The sequence below is a fragment of the Haliotis rubra genome, unplaced genomic scaffold, assembly GCF_003918875.1.
Source record: "Haliotis rubra isolate DU_JTF1 unplaced genomic scaffold, ASM391887v1 Scf142, whole genome shotgun sequence".
NCBI lineage: Eukaryota > Metazoa > Mollusca > Gastropoda > Lepetellida > Haliotidae > Haliotis > Haliotis rubra.
Window position 1 is genome coordinate 1,079,279 of NW_025765359.1, and position 21,686 is coordinate 1,100,964.

Sequence of the window (21,686 nt, forward strand, 5' to 3'; positions counted from 1 at the left end):
ATTCCAGCTATATGGCGGCGGTCTGTAAATAATCAAGTCTCGACCAGACAATCCAGTGATCAACAGCACGAGCACAGATCTGCGCAATTAGGAACCGATGACATGTGTCAACCAAGTCAGCGAGCCTGACCACCTGATCCCGTTAGTCGCTTCTAAAACAAGCATGGGTTACTGAAGGTTCATTCTAACCCGGACCTTCACGGGTGAATGTCATAAAGAGAACTGTAGATTGAAATACTTGAAAACAAGAAAGCGTGATCAGCATTTTAAAACTAATTTGTCGCGCAAATCATGCAGGTGAACTTCTGTACCGACGATTAATATTAAGCTACAGCGACACAAGATTAAAATTAAATTTTATGTCGCAATGTACTGATAAATAAAATCAATAGAATAATAATATTTAAGCTGCGATTTCTTCTGTTTGCTCATTTTGCCATTAGAAGGCACCATACATAATGGCTTATTCGCACGAACGCAAACCTACCACAATTCTACAGCAATATTTAAGTGGGTTAAACTTATATCACGAACTATTTACATCACAGAGAAATCAATGTTCAAGTCATCTATTCTCTAGGTACGTGAGATCTGGAACCAGCATAACTCAGCTTATTATGTAGAAGGACGTGTTTTTTATCACTATGGCGACAGGAACGATATACACTGTATGAGAATTGGCTTGAATAATGTCGTCAGCAGGTGGCACTGAAGTCTTCTGGCTACGCCCGGTACATATAGAAGCGATGACTATTTCATCAGTGATACCTGAGCATGACGGGTATCATCATGACATCTGTAGCCCAGCCCCTCCTCCTAGGTAGGTCAATGTTTGCATGGCAACTGCTTCTATCTCATTACAAGATTCATATTTTCATATCTGAATATTGCTTTTCTGCGGTGAATTGATAATATAAACTGTTTTTAAGATAACAACTTCAGTCTCATTACAAGACAAGACATGCTGATATCTGAAAATATCTATTTCTGCGTTGAAGTAATAACATAAAGTATTTCTGAGACAACTTACTTCTTCTATCTCGTAACAAGATCCGTGATTTCATGTCTGAAGTGTTTTTAGAATATATACCATGAACTGTTTCTGAGGCAACACCTACCATCGCATTACAAGATTCGTGATTTCATATCAGAAAAAATGTTTTTCTGAAGTAATAATGTATACTGTTTCTGAGACACTAGCTTCTATCTCATTACAAGTTTCATAATTTAATATTCGTTATGTGTTGACTTAAGGTGAGTTTATAAATTTTCCCAAGTGATAGTTTTGAAAACATGGTCCATGTCTAATTTGTTAGGTTATCTTGAACATATTAGGACTTTCCATCCGCCTTGAACCCGTCCGCTTGCATTGATTATCTAAAAGGTCTTCTTCAAATTTACTTTGCATTTCTTGTTTATTCTTCAACAAAGGATACTTTTCATTTGTGTTTATTGTTATTGTTCTTCTGATGTTCTAAATTTGATTATCTAAAAGGTCTTCTTCTTCAAACTTACTTTGCATTTCTTGTTTATTCTTCAACAAAGGATACTTTTCATTTGTGTTTATTGTTATTGTTCTTCTGATGTTCTTCTACTTCTTCTTCTCCTTCTATTTTTCTTCTCCTTCTAATGTTTTACTTCTTCCTGCCTTCAACAAAGGATATGTTTAATTTTCAAAACATCAAGTGTTCACTCCACATTTTAGTAAAACAAGGCCTTCATGCAAACTTCTTCCATATTGTTTTTGTTTTCTAGAAAACTGAAATAACGTGTTTGTGAAACTATGAAAATGGCCAATGTATCTGGTCATCTCCCTTCCACATTCCCTATGTACGAGAGATTTTTTATACTTACGAGAGAAGCAAGAAATGCTAATTCTTGTATAGCTTTTGTAGTTAATTGCTAACTGCATAACATTTCTTTGTTGGTTTTGCTTCTCACTTTCGTTTGCAAACAGATTATTGTTTTCTTAGAATATTGTTTACACCAGGACATCGTAACAGAAACTACGCTTGTCTTGTTCGAAATTTTATATGCCACAAAAGTATTTGTCTAAATGTTTGGATAATTTGGTATATTGTCATGTATTGTGTATAAAACTACTAGTCAATATAGATGAGTTTCATTGCCGACATTTTACAGAACAAGCGTTCATGCCTAAATTAGCCGAATGGGCTAAATATTACAAATGTAAGGCTGTGATGTTAAGAAAATGATGATCACTTACCCGGCTGAGGAATAATTTTTGAATGATGATGTTGTAAAATTTAATTGATATTTTGGTCTCGAAGAAATTAGAACTGGAAAAAGAATCTGGCAAATAATAATGAGAATGGAAGCTGAAATGGAGACTTCATTTTGACAAATAAAGACAAGAGAGAAATTGTAAGATAAAAAAACTAAAAACAAACCGATTTACATATTATTCTATTTCGCTCATTGTGCTCCAGCAGTTGACAGACCTTTCATCTTTTAAAGCCGATTTAACTTGTGTCGTCCTACCTTGAACAGGATATTGAAAAGTTATTCTTACATTTTAAAAAGCTGGTAAACAATTTAACATGGCCTTAGTTATATAGGACCATGTTGCCAAGTGGTTTTAGAGGCAAAGCTCTAATTGTGTATTCTACCGTACCGTTTGATAGGATTTCTGATTATAAGACTGTAATGACTGCAGTATCAAACGCTTGGTTACCGGCAAAAGTTTAAATCTGCAAAGAAAAGGTATGCTAAAAGAATCTTGGTTTGACTGGTGGTGTCTTCTGAGGATGTCAGTAGTAATTGTGATAGTATAAGCAGTTGGGTTTGATGAAGGAGCTTAAACACCCATATGTGGGAGACAAGATGCGCCCAGATAAGTATGAAATGGCTTCTGAGAATGATTCCAGGTACAATTTGGCTGGCAATTTGGAGGTTCATTCTCTTGACCGGTCTTAATTTTCTGTAATGAACACTCAAAGTTTTGACACTGTTGCAAAATTAGTTCTTAGTGAGAAGTTGGTTCAGCTACCCTGGTGTCAAAGATCTTGCCAATAGGACTTTTACTTTGAAAGGAACTGACAAGGTTCGTGTTTGTTTCATGTTCAAGGATTTTGTTTTGATGAAAAATGGAGACAGCCTGTTGATAAAGAGATTTTTTTCTTCAGATTGTTCCCCAAAATTGATAAGGGGAACATATCTTGTTTTTGGCACATGCAACTCCTTTGGCAGGCCATTTACATGTAAACAAAACCTTTGACAAAAAATTCTGTCCTATATCATTTGTCTAAAAAACTAAAACCATTTCCAGTCTTTGAAGTACCTTTAAGCAGGATCATCACTGATTGTGTTGGTCTTCTGCGTGAAAACCATGAAAATCTTGGTTAGAATGTATCTGCAGAAACCCATGCTTATAGAAAGAGGCGACTGACTGTTGCCATTTTATCCCAATTTCGTAGATTGATGCTTGTGATGTCAATCATTGGATTGTCTGCTCCAGACTATTTATAGACCGACAAACAAACAAACCTGCGTTAAAACTGAGTCAGGCAATCAATATATGATTATTATCTTGGGAACTTCCACAAAGTTTCCAGTGCAATTCTTTACGAAAAGTCAAGGCTCTGGTTACAATCAAAGGTTTGGTAAACTTAAATATAATGGTTCTTCACTTCGTGAAGATCCGGGTTAGAATTGATGTTCAGTAACACATGCTTGTCTCCCCGTGAAGATCCGGGTTAGAATTGATTTTCAGTAACCCATGCTTGTCGTAAGAGGCGAATAACGCGATCGGGTGGTCAGACTCGCTGACTTGGTTGACACATGTCATCGTATCCCTATTGCGTAGATCGATGTTCATGATGTTGATCACTGGGTTGTCTGGTCGAGACTTGATTATTTACAGACCGCCGCCATATAGCTGGAATATTACTGAGTCCTGAATTAAACAACAAACCAGCCAACTTTCTTCAGTTTACTTACTATTCATTCAGATTAGGGAGTTTGGGTTATCTGGGGTAATAATGTCACGTATACGGTATATAGTGGCCTTATTATCATTGGCCTTATTGTCATTATTATTTTTTATATTATATAATAACCGCCCAATTCCTTTCCACGGAGTTATACTACAGTTTTATATCGTCATCATGTAGATCTACTAAGGATTCTAAGATGCCTAGCGGTTAGAACAATCGAAAAAAAAATACATTATCAGACAACAAAGGTATAGTTTTTTGATGACGTAACAATTGAATGACGTTTTCCCGTCACTGAGCCATTCTACTGTGCCCCCTCGTAATCGAACCATTTTACTTTACGTCACAATGTAAGCGACGTCACGATGCATGTCAGTTGTCATCGCCTCGTACGGCCTCCTACAGTACACTACTCCGTTGCATCCCGTTTCTTGGTTTGCAGTTGCTTCACGCAGCTAACATCACTGGTGGAAACATCACGTTTATGTTTTACGACGGTTCAAATGTGTCAATTTGACTCACAAGTTTTCAGCAACACGGTAACGTTCGCAATATTTACACTCCCACAATGCAATCGTGGAATGTCGCTTGACTACTCAGCTTCATCTGGATGTACTGATCTAAACTTACGTTGGTAGTAGAAAAGCAACGTTCATATTGCCCCATAGGGATTACGTTAATGACAGATGTAATTAAAATAATTCAGAGAAGATATTTAATCCGAACGTTAACCGTCATCAAACTGTTATCATTTTGTTTTTTCTGGTAACGTTCGTCTTAACGTAGGGGGGAAGACACATCCATAGAACATCGCGCCAGTTAGCCCTGTGCGAGGATTCTTAATTTAGGTCACCGACACCGTCGTTTGTTTTCTGCCTTAAATTAATCGTAATTATCCTCAGAAAGTCTTAAATTTGGCTTCTAAGAAAAGAAATACAGTTCGCTCTACCACCATGTATAGTGTAATAAAGCACACTTTCGCCCTGAACTATTATAACGTTAAAGCACTCGGACGCAAGCCTTCTCGTACTTTAACTATAATAGTTCAGGGCGAAACTGTGTTTTATTACACTATACATGGTGGTAGAGCGAATTGTATTTCTTAAATCACTGTGGAAAGCTGATGATACTTGATGTTCGATAAAAGGTGACCTTATCATTCTATACATGCAAAGGCAGATCAATTATTTACCTCAAACATCGAATATTACATCCACCAATATTCGAGCACCTCCGTGGTGTAGTGGTTAGAGCGTCCGCCCGGAGAGCGGAAGGTCGCGGGTCCGATCCCCGACCGCGTCATGCCAAAAGACGTTAAAATATGGTACTTGTTGGTCCTAGCCTGGCGCTCGGCATTAATGGGTACGACAAGGACTGGTCGGCTCGGAGTCAGTATAATGTGTCTGAGTGGGGTATTCATGCTTCACTGCGGCATGGTATCTCAGTGGGCTAGCACTATAAAACCAGCTTAAGTCTGGGTTAGTACAAGCAGCCGCGCACACACATACACACGCATGCACGTCGTCATATGAGCGAAATATTCTCAAGCACGACGTTAAACCCAAGTTCACCTCACCTCCATCAATATTCACTTGAGGGTGGTCGTAGTAGAGACTGTTTATCTAGTACCTATTCCTGTATCACTGTTTCAAAGCATCTAACATGAACAGAACTGCATGACCATCCCTACGAACAGATGCTGAACTCCGTAGGTTTTGTTGAAGTATATGTCCATGAATTATACACAGCTCTCTCCGCATTGTCAGAAAATAAACAGAAAGCTAAACTCACTCAGAAAATAAACAGATACACTATTCAAATCAATCAGTTTGGTCATTGTAATATTGTTATTTGCAGCTTTCCTGGTAGTTACCATAGCGGTCGAAGTAGCCCACTGCGCATGTTCTACGAATACTGATTGCAACAATGGCGGGAGCTGTCCTGATACGACCAATCCGTGCGTGTGCGTAAATGGATATAGAGGAGACACGTGTGATACAGGTTTGTTTAGATGGATCATCATCATCATCACCATCATCATCATCATCATCATCATCATCATCATCATCATGTGTTCCGAATGCAGTACAGTCCCTTGAAACAAGTTTTATGTTACATCTTTTAAAGACAATCTTGGGTGTTTATGCAGCACTATTGCATATCATATTTCATCATAATAATAGTATAAAACATTTTCCTAAAGACTATTCTACACAACGCTCTCCATCGAACTGAAGGTTTGAAAAAAATTGAAATATGTAGCTCCCTTGACGCTATCGGAAGTACTGTTGTGAAGATCCGGGTTAGAATTCATCTTCATCTTCTTGATCTTCTTGTTTGTCGTAAGGGGTGACCAACGGGATCGTTTGGTCAGGCACGTTGACGTAGTTGATGCATGTCATGGTTTCCCAATTGCGTAGATGATGTCAATCACTGGATTGTCTGGTCCAGGTTATTTACAGACGGCCGCCATATAGCTGGAATATTGCTGAGTGCAGCGTTAAACAACAAACACGGAAACAAACAAAACAAAACAAACAAACAAACAAAACAATCCAACCTGTATATGAACTGGTTCCGTTGTTGCAGCGCCCGTGTGCACTGCTGGTGGAGGCGAATGCAAGAACAGCGCATCCTGCAACACCGATAGCACTCCCTACAGATGTATATGCGTGCACGGCTATGGTGGAACGCACTGTGGTGTGGGTAAATATGTTTTACCTGCCTAAGTGAGTAAGTGAGTTGGGATTTACGCCGTTTTTAGCAATTTTCCAGCAATATCACGGCTGGGGACACCAGAAGTGGGCTTCACATATTGTACCCATGTGGTGAATCGAACCCGTGACGAGCGAACGCGTAAACCACTGGGCTACCCCATCACCCGTCTACGCACGTAAACAGCAACTGTACTGGTAACTATGTCTTTTATTGACACAGTGCGTGCGTATATATTTGGATACGATGTCATATCTTATACACCTTTATATTACTTAACCAGCTTTTGTCGTGCAGCTTTGTGAACCACCCACGCAGTACTCTTTAAGTATCAGCTCATTTGTGAGGCTACATTTTACTGATATACTTATATGTTATTTAACGCGTAGTTTCTGAGAACATTATATTTTTGAAACAAGCCCATTTCGATTGAAATGGAACCCTGGGGAAAATATACTGTAGGTTTTCTTCATTTAGTGTTATAACAGTGCAGGAAGGCTGGTGGAAGGGAAACTGATATGTCTCTGTAGATATGCTGATATGCTTTTTTGCAATTTAAATTTAGTTGTGTATTTCTCTTAAAAGTATTTATATGCAGAGATTCCGCCTTATTGTGCTATGGACTTTACTAGTTCTGCTGGAGGCGAGTTACATCGCCGGGGTCAGCTGCCCACACTTTATGTTGTCTTTTCTACTGCATGTGAGTGAGTGAGTGAGTGAGTTAAGTGCTACCCCGCTTTACAATATTATATTCCTGCAATATCACAGGGGGGACACCAGAAATGGGCTTCATACATTGTGGGATTCGAACCCCGGCTTTCGGCCTGGCGACCGAACGCATTAGCCACTAGGCTACCCAACCGCCCCTATTAATCACATGTTGGAAATTTATTTCGTAAGTTTGTAATCTAATTAATATTTTTATAAGTATGCTTATTATATAACAATTATTACACTAATTACATTCTGAGATATATCACCTTTCAAAAGAATAGTTACAAGGGTCTTTTTCATAGATTTTGTATGTAAATAATACTAATTAATTCAAAATCAATTAAAACTTAATTAATGAAGATCTAGTTAATTTTATGATTTTAGTAAAGTAATAAATGGCACTTACAACCAGAAAACCATTCAATAGAACAATTTTCATATCTTTGGAAATTTCTGTTAATTACTTACTTAATTAAGTCAAATTAAAATATTTTCTCCTCAGTGGATTTACTAAGACTTTTAGTATGACGTTCACTGATGTTGTCTGAGTACAAAACAGTTGGATTTATTTCTGTTGCAATTTGTTTAGGGTCAATATATATCGTTTCTGGGTAGTATCTAGTTACCCCATTGTTTATACTACTTTTCTGCGGAATTTCTACCGACTCTTCTATGTTGATTTAGCTCCCAAGTGTACCCCCGGCGGAGACGTATGCAAGAATGGAGGGTCATGTGACGTTACGAAATCTCCCTACTCATGCGCATGCGTGGGTGGTTACCATGGAAGTGACTGCCAAACGGGTATGTACCTGGGCTTGCAATAGACATGATGGTACGTACTTCACGACATGATCTATAAGACACATAAACGTCAATTCAAAAATTTCACGCCGATTTGGAAAAACAAATTTGCTCTAGTAATTGTGTCAATAATCATATACTGCAGGAAAAAATAAGGGATCACATGAAAGCACAAGTGTTCCTTTACTTGTTTCCAGGTTTCTTCACAAGCTAAGCGATGCAACGCTTGTGAAGAAACCTGGAAAAAATATATAGTGAACACTTGTGCTTTCATGTGATCCCTTATTTTTTTCTCTCAGTATATATCATTTTCTGTTTCTGTTAAAAAAATAATATTAAACCCCCCAAAAACAAATCCAATAACATCGAGTGTAAGGGGTTTATAATTCAGATGTCGATGTGATGTTGTTGTAGCCCCCGCTTGCGATGCAAATGGCACCGACTGCAGGAACGGAGGGTCTTGTAACAAAGACAGCGAGTCCTACCACTGTACGTGCGTCGGGGGTTTTGGTGGCGGCTACTGTGAGCTCGGTAAATGTGGCGGACTGTACCATTCTTAAACTATGTCACATATTAAAATGCCGTAATTGAACACGTAGCATATTGAGTAACATTTGTGTAGTTAAAAATGTTGTATTTTGAGTTATGTTGGTGTAGTTAGACATGTTGCAAAATGAGTTATTTCGGTGTCAAAATGTTGTATCTTGAATTATACTGGTGTAGTTAAACATGTTACATGATGCGCTTCGACAAGATTACCATAATATAACTCAAGATACGACATTTTGCACTATATACACCAAAATAACTCACTAATGTCCAGGTTATCAACACATGCTTCCATCTACAAGTTTCCACGTGTGAAGATCCGGATAAGATTGATCTTCAGCAACCAATGCTTGTCGTAAGAGGCGACTAACGGGATCCGGTTGTCAGGGTCCCTGACTTGGTTGACACATGACATCGTTTCCCAAATGCGCAGATCGATTCTCAGACTGTTGATCACTGGATTGTCCGGTCCAGACTCGATTATATACAGATCGCCGCTATATAGCTGGAATATTGCTGAGTGCGGCATTAATCAACACATCGACCAATCTTCATCAACGCAGTATACCATTTTTTCAGGCACCCATCTGAAGATTATTCTAAAAGCTTTCAGTCAGATGTGACGATTATGGTTTTGCTGTTGTAGCTCCAGCATGCACTGCCGATGGAAATGAATGCAAAAACGGAGGGTCATGTGACACAACCGAGACGCCATTCAACTGTTCGTGCGTCAGGGGTTACCACGGGAAGCAGTGTGAGATAGGTATGAGGCAAGGATGCGTTCTTTTACCTTATCTGTTACACAGTTTACATGCACTTACAGGTGCTTTCTATGGATGACAACACCCTTTTATTATTCATCCGATGTAGTTAATATCACTACATTGAATAAAGCAGCTATTATATAAAATGGTTTATTTCTAAGCCTATAAAGAACATGTTATCCGTAAAACATTTATTGCTTCATCTTCTTATAGCCCATTTTATTATAAATATTATTGTCACGGCTTTTGTTCTGAACTGTACATAGATAATATTGTGATGCTAAATGTGTTAAAATATGAAAACATGCTTTTGAGTGTAACTCTGTATAATAATGGATTTGTGTATGCGTGTTAACTTTGTCTCTCTCTATATAACAGAAGTAATCGTAGTGACGGTTTCGTTTTAATTCCAGTTTACAATATATGTACGTACAGTACTGAGAAATAGATCCCAAATATCGCAGCATAGGCAGTCATGTGACCCTGAAACTGTACCTACCAATGCAAATATATCGATTTGCAATATGCATTGTTTTACCTGAATTAATTTGCGCGTTCGCTGTTACTTCGCGCAAGACAATGTGTACAGTTTGACTGACTTGGTTCTGTCTCTGTAGCTCCAGTGTGTACTGCCGATGGGAATGAATGCCAACACGGAGGGTCATGTAACACAACACATTCTCCCTACATCTGCACATGCGTCAACGGTTACCATGGGAAACATTGTGAGATAGGTATGAAACAAGGATTCACCTCTTTTAAACACTTTGCATTCATATTTTTTCATAGAAAAACAGACCCGTGAAAACTGGAACTCATGCTTGTCGCAGTAGGTGACTAACGGCATCGGGTGGTCAGACTAGCTGACGTGGCTGGTGCATGTCGTCGTATCATGATGCTCACGATGTCAATCATTGGATTGTCTGGTCCAGGCTCCATTACAGCTGTGATATTGCTGAATGTGGCGTTAAACACCATACAGCTGACTGACTGACTGAATTTGGTTTTAAGCCGCTTTTAGCATTATTCCAGTAACATCACGGCGGGGGGACACCAGAAATGGGCTTCACAAATTGTACCCATGTGGGGATTCAAACCCGGGTCTTCGGCGTGACGAGCCAACGGTTTAACCACGAGGCTACCCCTTCCCCCCTCCAGTAATATCATGGCGAGGGACTTTAGAAATGGGCTTTACACTTCGTCCCATGAGGGAATCGAATAGTGTGTCAGTGGACTTGCACTATAAACCGGTGTGAATACAATGAATGTTAATCAACGTTAACCCTTTTCACATCATCTCAAGTCGTATTTACATTCTGTTCAGCTCCAGTTTGCACTGCGGACAGAAGCGTATGCGAAAACGGCGGAAGTTGCGTGACAGGAAGCGCTATGTACGTTTGCAAATGCGTAAATGGTTACCATGGGGATGCGTGCGAACTGGGTATGTATTAGCGAGTTTGAAAGCTTGAAAGTATTCTTCAACTGATGTTCGTCCTATCATGCTAATGAAAATCTCTTCTAGCTCCCGTGTGTACTTCCGGCGGAAGTGAATGTGAGAGCAGCGGAACATGTAACACAGACGGAGACATGTACTTCTGCTCATGCGTGAACGGTTACCATGGAGCTACTTGTGAACATGGTAGGCACACGGGTACTCACGGTTGTGACACAATATTATTTCATTTCAAGATAAATATTTGTTCTTGCTTCTTTTGGTTGTTGTTTAATGTCGTATTCAGGAATAATCGAGCTATATCTTAAATAATCCAGTCTGCACCAGGCAATCAAGTAAGGCACATCATCGATCGACGCAAATGTGATGTAGCAACTAAGAAGGCGAGCCGAGATCCCGTTAGTTGCATCTTTTTCAAATGTGCCCTTAAATATGCAATGCATTTGTCATTTGAGTGCTATGTGTTGTTCTCTTCGTAAAATGCATTATGACGTTTTTTCCATTTGGTTTTACATAATTCATTAATATTTATTAATTCAACTGAATATGACAAACTCGTTAGAGTCAGCTGCAAGTCATCATCTAAAGACAGAATGGTATTGGATAACAGAAGGAATGCTTAAACACTTTTATATTTAACGTATTTACGGTTACAACACATCCCCTGGCATGGGTCACATTCAGAGTGCGAGTAAAGGGCAGAGTTCTATAAATTATGTCCAAAATACGTTTGATTGATTAAGAACTTCTCCAACGTCTTTGGTTCCAGCTCCAGTTTGTACTGCCGACGGGAGTGAGTGCCTAAATGATGGGACCTGTAACACGTCCAACTCCACTCACTATTTTTGTGAATGCGTCAGTGGTTACAGTGGAGACCTCTGCGAAACAGGTGCGTGATAGACATGTTGCACTCAGCAATATTCCAGCTATATGTCGACGGTCTGTAAATAATCGAGTCCCCAGACAATCCAGTGATCAAGAGTATGAGCGTCAATCAACGCAATTGGGATACGATGGCATGTGTCAACTAAGTCAGCGAGCCTGGCCACCCGATTCCTGTTACGACAAGCATTGGTTGCTGATGTAAGACCAGTGATCAAAAGCATGAGCATCGACCTACGAAAATAGGATACGATGACGTGTCAATCTGACAGTCGTGTGTTGTGTCAGAGTTTCACAGAACGTCGTCAAGGTACCAAGCTCTTTTCTGGTAGATTGAGCTTTTCATGTTTTGAGCCACAACACATCCACAACTTGAGGACAGTTTATGTTTATGTCGATGTGAGCATAAAGTCGGAGATAATCTGACATAGAAGTTGATGCGAAGGTTTTATATCCGAGATAAGACGAATATAGAACTTGATGGCAATGCTTTGTATTGGAGATAAGACGAATATAAAATTTGATGATGAAGCTTCATGTTGGAGATAAGACGAATATATAACTTGCTGGTAATGTTTCACACCAGAGATAAGTCGAATCAAGTACTTGATGATGAAGTTTCACATCGGAGATAAGATGAAAATAGAACTTGATGATAAAGCTTCATGTCGGAGATAAGACGAATATAGAACTTGATGGAGCTTCACATCGGAGATAAGACGAATATAGAAATTGATGAAGCCTCACATTGGAGTTAAGACGAATATAGAAATTGATGAAGCCTCACATCGGATATATATCTTGATAAAGTAAAATCCTGTTTCATAATCAAACTTCAAATATACTAGGCACATAAAGAAACTGTGCATACAAAAAATTAAAATCAAAATTTATCAAACCTGTGTAGACACATAAGGATTTAAACTCAGAGATTAGTGACATATATCCAACATGCATGCACGTGCCACGTTCCGTGACGTCAGTGGGTTCGTCCTTGAGACTTGCAATACGTTGTTGCACGTGCATTCCGGGAAAGAGAAACAGAGCAAATGAATGCCACACAATACTGTCACTTTGGAAAGCTCAACCCCTGCCCTTACGATCGTTCAAAAAAGTAAACGGCTATTGAAACGAATAGCATGCCAAGGCTCACGTCTGCACAACGTCATGAGGCCATTGGGATGGTCCGTGGGGGAATGTCTCAACGACAAGTGGCTGCACATTTCCACTGCCACCGGAACACCATTTCTGCACTGGTGAGACGCTACCAGAACACAAATGACGTCATCGATCGGCCACGTTCTGGACGTCCACGTGTAATAACTCCAAGACAGGACACATGGATAAGGGTGACCCATCTTCGCCACAGGTTTCAGACTGCAGTGATGACTGCCCGAACCATCCCAGGACTTCGCCGTATCCGCCCCAAACACAGTTCCACAACGTTTACGTCATCACGAGATCAGACCACGACGTCCCTCCATGACGTTCCGTTCCGTGATGATTTGGGGTGGAATAACAGCACGCCAAAGAACTCCTTTGGTGATTGTTCAGGGCAACTTAACTGGTGTGGGCTACAGGGATCAGATTCTTCGACCTGTGGCAATTCCTTTTCTGCAACGTCATGGCCCTGGGTTAACATTCCAACAGGACAAAGCCCACCCTCATACGGCAAGGGTCGCTATGGATTTCTTGCAACACCACAACGTTGACTTACTGCCTTGGCCTGCAAATTCACCGGATCTCTCCCCGATAGAGCATGTTTGGGACGAGATGGATCGACGTCTACGCTGTCTTCCTCATCCGCCAGATAACGTCCTTGACCTTGCAACAGAACTTGAGAGAATCTGGCGTGTCATCCCACAAGCCTTCCTTGCACGATTGATAGGCTCTATGCGTCGTCGATGCACTGCTGTTCTCAATGCCGATGGTGGACATACCTGTTATTGAGCTTGTGACATGGTCGTTGGATCCCTGTCCCGCTTGTGGACTCATGACGTCATTGTGATTGACTTTTCAATTGAAATTCTCCCGACTTGTTATGGTCTCATGATCCCTCCATTAAAGTTTATATGTACCTTTGACATTGTTATCGTACTTATCAACTGGGATAATATTTTGACAATGCACAGTTTCTTTATGTGGCTAGTATAGATTTCGTTGCTGTTCCAACATAGATCAAGATTAAACCAGACATTCCGTCTCTGCTGCAGCTCCTGCATGTACGCCGGGCGGGAAGGAGTGTCAGAACGGAGGTTCCTGTAAAGACTACGTGTGCAACTGCGTCGGCGGTTATGGGGGCGACACCTGCGTCACAGGTGAGCATCACGTGAATGGCTATATACCAATATATACATTCTTTGGGTAAACATGTGACACGTTTCCTTTTTATCTATACTGTACTTAAAATCTGTACACAGTTTCTCAAATGATGTTTCCCTTCGGGGTTACTCGAACAAACCCTTTAAAATGCTTCTCGTCCGAATACATTTCCCCCATAAACTTGCTCCAATGTTTCCTTGATCCCGAATGCAGTGGCTCCTTTAGCCGCGGGGCGGTGGGGTAGCCTAGTGGTTAAAGCGTTGGCTCGTCACGCCGAAGACCCGGGTTCGAATCCCCACATGGGTACATTGTGTGAAGCCCATTTCTGGTGTCCCCCGCCGTGATGTTGCTGGAATATTGCTAAAAGCGGCGTAAAACCAAACTCAGTCAGTCAGTCAGTCCTTTAGCCGCACTTATGATCTGTGTCAACGGACAATTCGCTAGCTTCATGCATAGTGCGAGGATTCGGTTCCGTTTATTTATTATACTGTATGCAGTGTGTCGAGTTTATGAACTCATAGGGAATGAATCCTTGCACAGAAAATAACCAATTCGAACCATATAATGTTGTGAGAAAAACATTAAAATAACATTATCACTTATATAACGTATAAGAATGGGCGCAATTGACACGAATGAAAACATGGCGAAATCGTGCACGTCGGCGACGTTCGAAAAACAAAATCTGTTCTTGTGAAACAGAAAGTGAGAAACAAATGTGTAACGAAGTATGCGTTGCCAATCTACAGTTCCAAACCCAATGTCATTACTTGCACATATAGAGCAATAAACGTTCGTAGCAGCAACAGTGATCAAACTTCCAGAAACACTAACTAAGTATGGTTTTACGCCGTTTGTAGCAATATTCCAGCAATATCACGGCGGGGGACACCAGAAATGGGCTTCACAAATTGTACCCATGTGGGGAATCGAACCCGGGCCTTCGGCGTGACGAGCGAACGCCTTAACCACTAGGCGACCCCACCGCCCCGTCCAGAAACAATGTGATGCAGTTTCAACACTGTGCTACTATCCAGGGACTCAACATTGAAAATACGTTCCTCGAGTAATAAATGGAACATACATAAAAATACATTCTTGGGAAAATACATGGGACATACATAAAATACACTCCTAGAGTAATAAAATGGAACATACATAAATGTACATTCTCAGAGAAATAAATGGAACATACATAAAAATTCATTCCTAGAGAAAAACATTCCTACAGAAATACATGGAACATACAAAAAAATACATTCTTAGAGAAATTAATGGAATATGCATATAAATACATTCCTAAGGAAATACCTGGAATATACATAAAAAAATGCTTCCAGAGAGAAATGCATGGAATGTACATGAAATACGTTGTGGAGAAATACACGGAATATATATATATAAATACATTCCCAGCAAAATACATTGGATACACACATAAAATACATTTATGGAGTATTGATGGAATATAACGATGTACGCTAAGGTGGATGCTTACATGTTCATTTGTTCATGTTTGTACTCTAATGGGTCACTGGAAAATGCGCCAGTAAAATATACCTAGCGAAGGCACTTCACATCTTGCTTCTGCTGTCGTTCCTGTTGCAAATCAGTAAGTTTGGTGAAACGTTTGAGGTCGTTCCGGCTGCATCTCAGTAAGTTTGGTGAAACGTTTGAGGTCGTTCCTGCTCCATCTCAGTAAGTTTGGTGAAACGTTTGAGGTCGTTCCTGCTCCATCTCAGTAAGTTTGGTGAAACGTTTGAGGTCGTTCCTGCTCCATCTCAGTAAGTTTGGTGAAACGTTTGAGGTCGTTCCTGTTGCATCTCAGTAAGTTTGGTAAAACGTTTGATGTAACAGGAACGACGTGGCAGAAATATTAGGTGGAATAGTCAGATTAAATATACTAGCATTCAAAAAGGACGTACGTGCGTGTATGTGCATGCACGTGATTATGTTGCTATGCATGTGCGTTGCTATAAGTGCAATACCACGGGGATGGAACCCGCGACCTTCCGCTCTCCGGGCGGACGCTCTAACCACTACACCACGGAAGCGGTTTCGTAGCTTGAGTTGGCTTTTACGCCGCTTTTAGCAATATTCCAGCAATATCATAGCGGGGGACACCAGAAATGGGCTTCAGACATTGTACCCATGTGGGGAATCGAACCCCGGGCCTTCGGCGTGACGAGCGAACGCATTACCCACTAGGCTACCCCACCGCCCCTTCGCAGCTTGAAGCCACAAGAGACACATAAGAATTTAGCAAAGGATTTGATTCAAAATTATTCACGACATTTAAAGTATGATTTTTGAATCTGTTGTCTCTCCAATGTATGTTTCTAGAACCCGTGTGCACCACTGGAGGGAAGCAATGTCAGAACGGAGGCACGTGCATCACGAGCACTGATCCATACTGGTGCACGTGCGTGAAGGGTTACACGGGCAAACTGTGTGGTGAGTATAATATATACCCCCCGGTATCAGGGGTTTTCGACGATGTAAGACAAAAACGTATTTTGTATGTGTAATATCATTTGAAGTTTTAATTTTACTAACCTTGGGTGATAAAGGATATATTCATCTATTTCACACAAAAATATCAAGTGTTTCCTACAAAAATAAGGTTGATGACATCGTATCGGCGACACTATTGCCGTTCGCCACATCCGTGGATTTTGTATGGGTTTTCGACGAGGAGCCATACTTTTCGCTCCGCACTGCGAGGGATTGTTGTGATAAAGTGGCTTTCTATTTACATATTGCCTGTCACCAGCAGACGAATGACCTTACTGAAATTTCGCTGGCTATTTTTTGTTATAAAGGCAATTGATTTTGCATCTGAAGTGGTATCAACGATCTCGGGTAAATAATATTGATGTTTGTTTGCTTTTTAAACAACTTAACTTCCGGTTTTCAATTGTCAATAAAACTTCTCACGACAGACTTGGCATCCGCCCTGGCGATGAAATTGCTTGTGCTAACCGATCGCGCACGTACTCCCCCGATATAGCGCCAGCAATACAATCGTCGAAAACACCAGAACGTCGAATTCAGCTCGCTGTGGGATATTACATAATATACAATACATAATACTGGAAACGTCAGTGACAAATCAGCCTTTTCCCGGGGTCTGCTGTGGCAGTACTATAAAGGGGTAACAACTTAATTATAAATCTCCTTGCATGTAAATACACTCAGTTGGACAAATATCAGACTCTATCGCTAAACATGATTGATACAGATCAAAAACACTATTTTCTAGTTACTATTACTCAGCGTTCAGTTTATTTACAGCACACAAAAGGAGAAAAGGGCCGAAATCATCGAAATATACGTCATCAAATTTGCTAAAATAAAGATGCTAACTATATTTAATCGATGTGATCGTTCCAATCCATGTTTTATGAATATGATATCGTGACAATAGCGAGCTGACAAAAAATATCAACGCACATGTCCGTGTTGAAAATGGGGTGTGTGTCAATGTTGCCCATGTAACGACAACTGTCGTGTCTCGAAACTGCTCAATAACGTTTTCGTACACTGAAAGTAACGAAGGGCGTTGTTCTGGTGACGTATGCTTTGCTATAGCATCGATGAAAATGCTATGAAAAAATTCTAACCACCCTTTCTCTGATTTTAAGTAAATATGTGCCGTGTCTCCCAGTAGTGAAGGCCGCCATTGGCCGCCATTTGGTAGTCATTGCCGGGGTCAGTGTCGAAACGTAGTAATGAATATTTATTACTGCAAACAGTAACATTGTTCTTTAGTACCCTTAAGATAAATTTGTCGAATTCTGATTGGTCGAATTCTGATTGGTCAATAGTCAAAGCATACCAAACCATTTAGGCGGATTTACCAGGGAGTACGGACGGTAGACTCCGTCAAATCTGTCATGTGACACACTACGCGGGTTGTATGAATGACCTTGACCTTAGATGAATTGTGTCTGCCAAACGGGTGATCGCTTCGAACTTTTTGTGTTGGCGTTTACAATAATGAGTATTGTTGCCATAATTTCTTACTTGTTTGTGTCAATAAATATATCCAAAAAATAAAATGTTTCTGTATTTCACTTGTCGTTTAACAAAACCTCAAATTCGATATTTCTTTATCATAAACTAAGCCATCCTGAGTTATCTCCCTTCAACCGTTCAGAAAAAATCATGGCGAAACGTTTTGCGTCTCATTCTGCCGATGACTGAATGTTGTTGTTTAAAGATAAGCTAAATGAAAAGATCTTAAGGGTAATAGATTCGTCACACAGTGTTTTGAAAGGGAGTACGCGACTGTAAGACCCTTGTAAAAAGGATATTCTTATTGGCCAGCAGAGTTACAAAAACCCCACGATATGGGAATAGGGTACGTGCTATGTACGCTTCAGAATGTAATTTTCAGTGGTCCATTCACATGATTGGACCGAAAGTGTATCCGTTTCGTTGGATGATCGAGATTGGTTTGACTTTGGAGTTGACGTTACATATGATATTGTTTCGTGAAGCTTGTAAAAGGAATATGGAGATGGAGAATGTTAATTTGTTCCCATTTCGTTTTACAGTTTGAACATGTAATCGGTGTACCGTAGATACTGGAGAGAAAGTCCACTAAAATATCTCTTCAAATGTAGAAAAAAATTAATTGTTCTTTTTACAGTTTACTTTGAGTGTCAAAGCCTATACTTCTTTCAAGCCACCCATGTCTACAAACGAGAAAATTGGCAATCAGCTGTTATCGTTATATTGCATTATTAATTGTTTTTCTTGAAACACTTAATACGTAACGTAATCATAATAATTTGCGGTCAGGGTGCCCTTCCACTAACCGATCTTAGCTCTAAGCCAATCGTAGACCCCTAAAACCAAATCTTAGCGTGACGTTACGATCGGCTTACCGTTCCACTAACCAATCTTACCCAAGTCAATCGTAAAGTTAAGATCCAAAGTCTAAGTTGCTCATGACCAACGGCCAATAGCAAACAGTGCGTGTGGTAAACAGGGTGTGAGGTAGAGGATGCCTCGTCACGCCTTGTTTATTCTGATCGACAAGGTTCAGCCACACATTATGCCTGATACCCAGTGTTCACAGCCATTTGCCCCTGAAACCAAGAGGCTCACTACCCTAATATTTTTCTCGAGGAATTGTCTCCACGTTTTCACTTGGTACCAAAACTGCTTCCATCGTCTTCTACAGTACCAGTATGCAAAAAGAGAACTCGTGCCGTGCATTTCTCTATCTCTCTAACGAAAGAGTCTCCATCTAAGCTTTGATCGGATCGTAAGATCGGGACCGGCTACGATCGGCCTAAGATCGGTTAGTGGAACGGGTGTAACTTTTAGCTAAGACGATTGTAAAATTGGCGTAACTTGCTAAGATTGATCTTAGTTAAGATCGATTAGTGGAACGGCACCCAGAACGACAATACCGTTTCCACATCCAAGAAATCCCCTCTAAACACAGAGTCAATTGTATAGTTATTTCGAATTGCTATCAAAACAGTGATGACACCAGGTTTTGGCCAAAGTTGGGGGCATCATGAAATAACGTTACCAGCATAAATACATGCAAAGGCTTGTCAATTATTACCTAAAACCCGAAACGTTATGGAACAACAATATGGAATTGCAGAGGACATCGGTTTTGTATCAGAAATTCCCCCTACATGTGTACGACGGAACGTTTGAAAGAAAAAAATGGACAACATATTGAACCCCTTAACTGTAAAATTATTTGATGAACTGCTGGAGTGCACTGAATTAAGCCGTTTCAGTAACCCATGCTTGTCCTAAGAGGCGACTATCGGGATCGGGTGGTCAGGCTCCCTAATTTGGTTGACACATGTCATTGTATCCCAATTGCGTAGATCGATACTCCTGAATGTGATCACTGGATTGTCTGGTCCTGACACGATTATTTACAGACCGCCGCCACATACCTGAAATATTGCGGCGTTATACAACTAACAAAAATTAATAATTCGTTAAACAATAGTGTTTAAAGCATGTTTGATAACTTCTTCCATTCCAGAGAGTGGCGCTGAGTGTGTGGCAGCCTTGGCGTGGTCATTGATGGCGTCTCTTGTTGCCAGCTTCTATCTCCTATAATCAATATCTTCATGTGAGGTGGTTTGTTAAAATGTGTAATATGATAAATTAATGGATGCAGAAACGTTTTTCAATTGACCTTCCTTTTTCAAGTTCGTAGTGTGTAACTGTTTAACTTTCTTTGTTGTACTTGTAATAAAATATATGTGTTAAAACATGAAGCACACAACAAAGAAACTACAGACTATTTTCGAATGCATGATAAGAAACAATTACTGTTGACATTTCATGAAGATGCATTTGATAATTTAATTTGATTTATATCGCACATTTGGTTACAAACGATGACGCGAGATCTCCTAGTGGGGTTCGCTGATAACAACTTGTGGCCATTCAAGTAACATTTCAGTAATATATTCTGTTTTGAAATCTCCATCCGATGGATACAATGAGGTAGAATCGGTGCCTCAAATCACCAGCCTTAAAACATCCTTATGGTATTGGTCAAGAACATTTGTTGTACTCTCAATTAAAGCATGAACAATTGTAAAATGCAGTCGACGCCTTTAAGACAACTTTATCTTAAACACAAACCATCATCCAAGTATTTATAATATTTGTGTATCGCAACCCGCCTCGTTATAGCGATAGTAAAACCTGCCGGCGACAAACTTCACCCTTGATACAGGTATCATTTAGTTTAAAACAACATTACTATATTCATCCGTATTTGAGAACCGTACAATAAGGTATGGGAGCCTTTACTGAGATGCTTTCATTGAATAATTTGAAACTGAGGACGGAAAGACTATGCACTTTAATCATTGACCCATGTAATGGGTTCCACAGGGGCACCTGTTCCCGGTAATACACTGTTAGTGCGTTCTCTGTTGTGTACTTCCTGTGTTCGAACCTTGATGACGTGTCGAATAACTGTCGAGCTTCAGATGTTCCACTGAATAAAGGCGCAGTTCACAACCCTCCCAGGTCTCCTTGTCATTTGAATACGTGTCTATGTTTTTTGTTTGTTGTTTAAAGCCGCACTCAGCAATATTCCAGCTATATGGCGCCGGTCTGTAAGTAGTCGAGTTGGACCAGACAATCCAGTGATCAACAGCATGATGACATGTGCCAATCTAGTCACCGAGCATGATCCATTAAAACCGCCTCTTACGACAAGCATGGTTTGCTGAAGACAAACACTTACCCGGAACTTCACGGGTATATCAGTATGTCGCATTCGGTGTTATTCTTACAACTTAGTAACTTCATCGCATGACTGACAGAGTTTGTGTAACCCCGCACTCAGTATTCCAAGTACATGATTTCTGTAAATAATCGAGTCTGGATCAGACAATCTAGTGATGGACAGCAATTGAGATCTGATGACATGTGTCAACCAAGTCAGCGAACCTGATCCCCCGCTCCCGTTAGTCGCCTCATACGACAATCATGGTTTGCTGAAAACCAATTCTAACCACGATCTTC

The 21,686-nt window shown here is 40.3% G+C and overlaps 1 protein-coding gene across 1 annotated transcript; it reads left to right on the forward strand.

The window, feature by feature from the left end:
* Positions 1-774: 774 nt before the first annotated feature.
* LOC124269104 (notch homolog 2 N-terminal-like protein C) lies at positions 775-21,178 on the forward strand. Its single transcript, XM_046704122.1, has 9 exons — positions 775-820; positions 6,546-6,662; positions 8,601-8,717; positions 9,382-9,498; positions 10,117-10,233; positions 11,022-11,138; positions 14,048-14,152; positions 16,500-16,610; positions 20,182-21,178. The coding sequence occupies exons 1-9, from the start codon at positions 775-777 to the stop codon at positions 20,256-20,258; spliced, it is 924 nt and encodes a 307-aa protein (XP_046560078.1). The 3' UTR covers positions 20,259-21,178.
* Positions 21,179-21,686: the final 508 nt, after the last annotated feature.

Excerpts from the sequence above, each read along its gene's own strand:
- LOC124269104 (XM_046704122.1), top strand. The coding sequence starts at position 775 with ATGACGGGTATCATCATGACATCTGTAGCCCAGCCCCTCCTCCTAG. Across the intron at positions 9,499-10,116 it reads CGGGAAGCAGTGTGAGATAG|CTCCAGTGTGTACTGCCGAT; the intron begins GTATGAGGCAAG and ends CTGTCTCTGTAG. Across the intron at positions 16,611-20,181 it reads TTACACGGGCAAACTGTGTG|AGAGTGGCGCTGAGTGTGTG; the intron begins GTGAGTATAATA and ends CTTCCATTCCAG.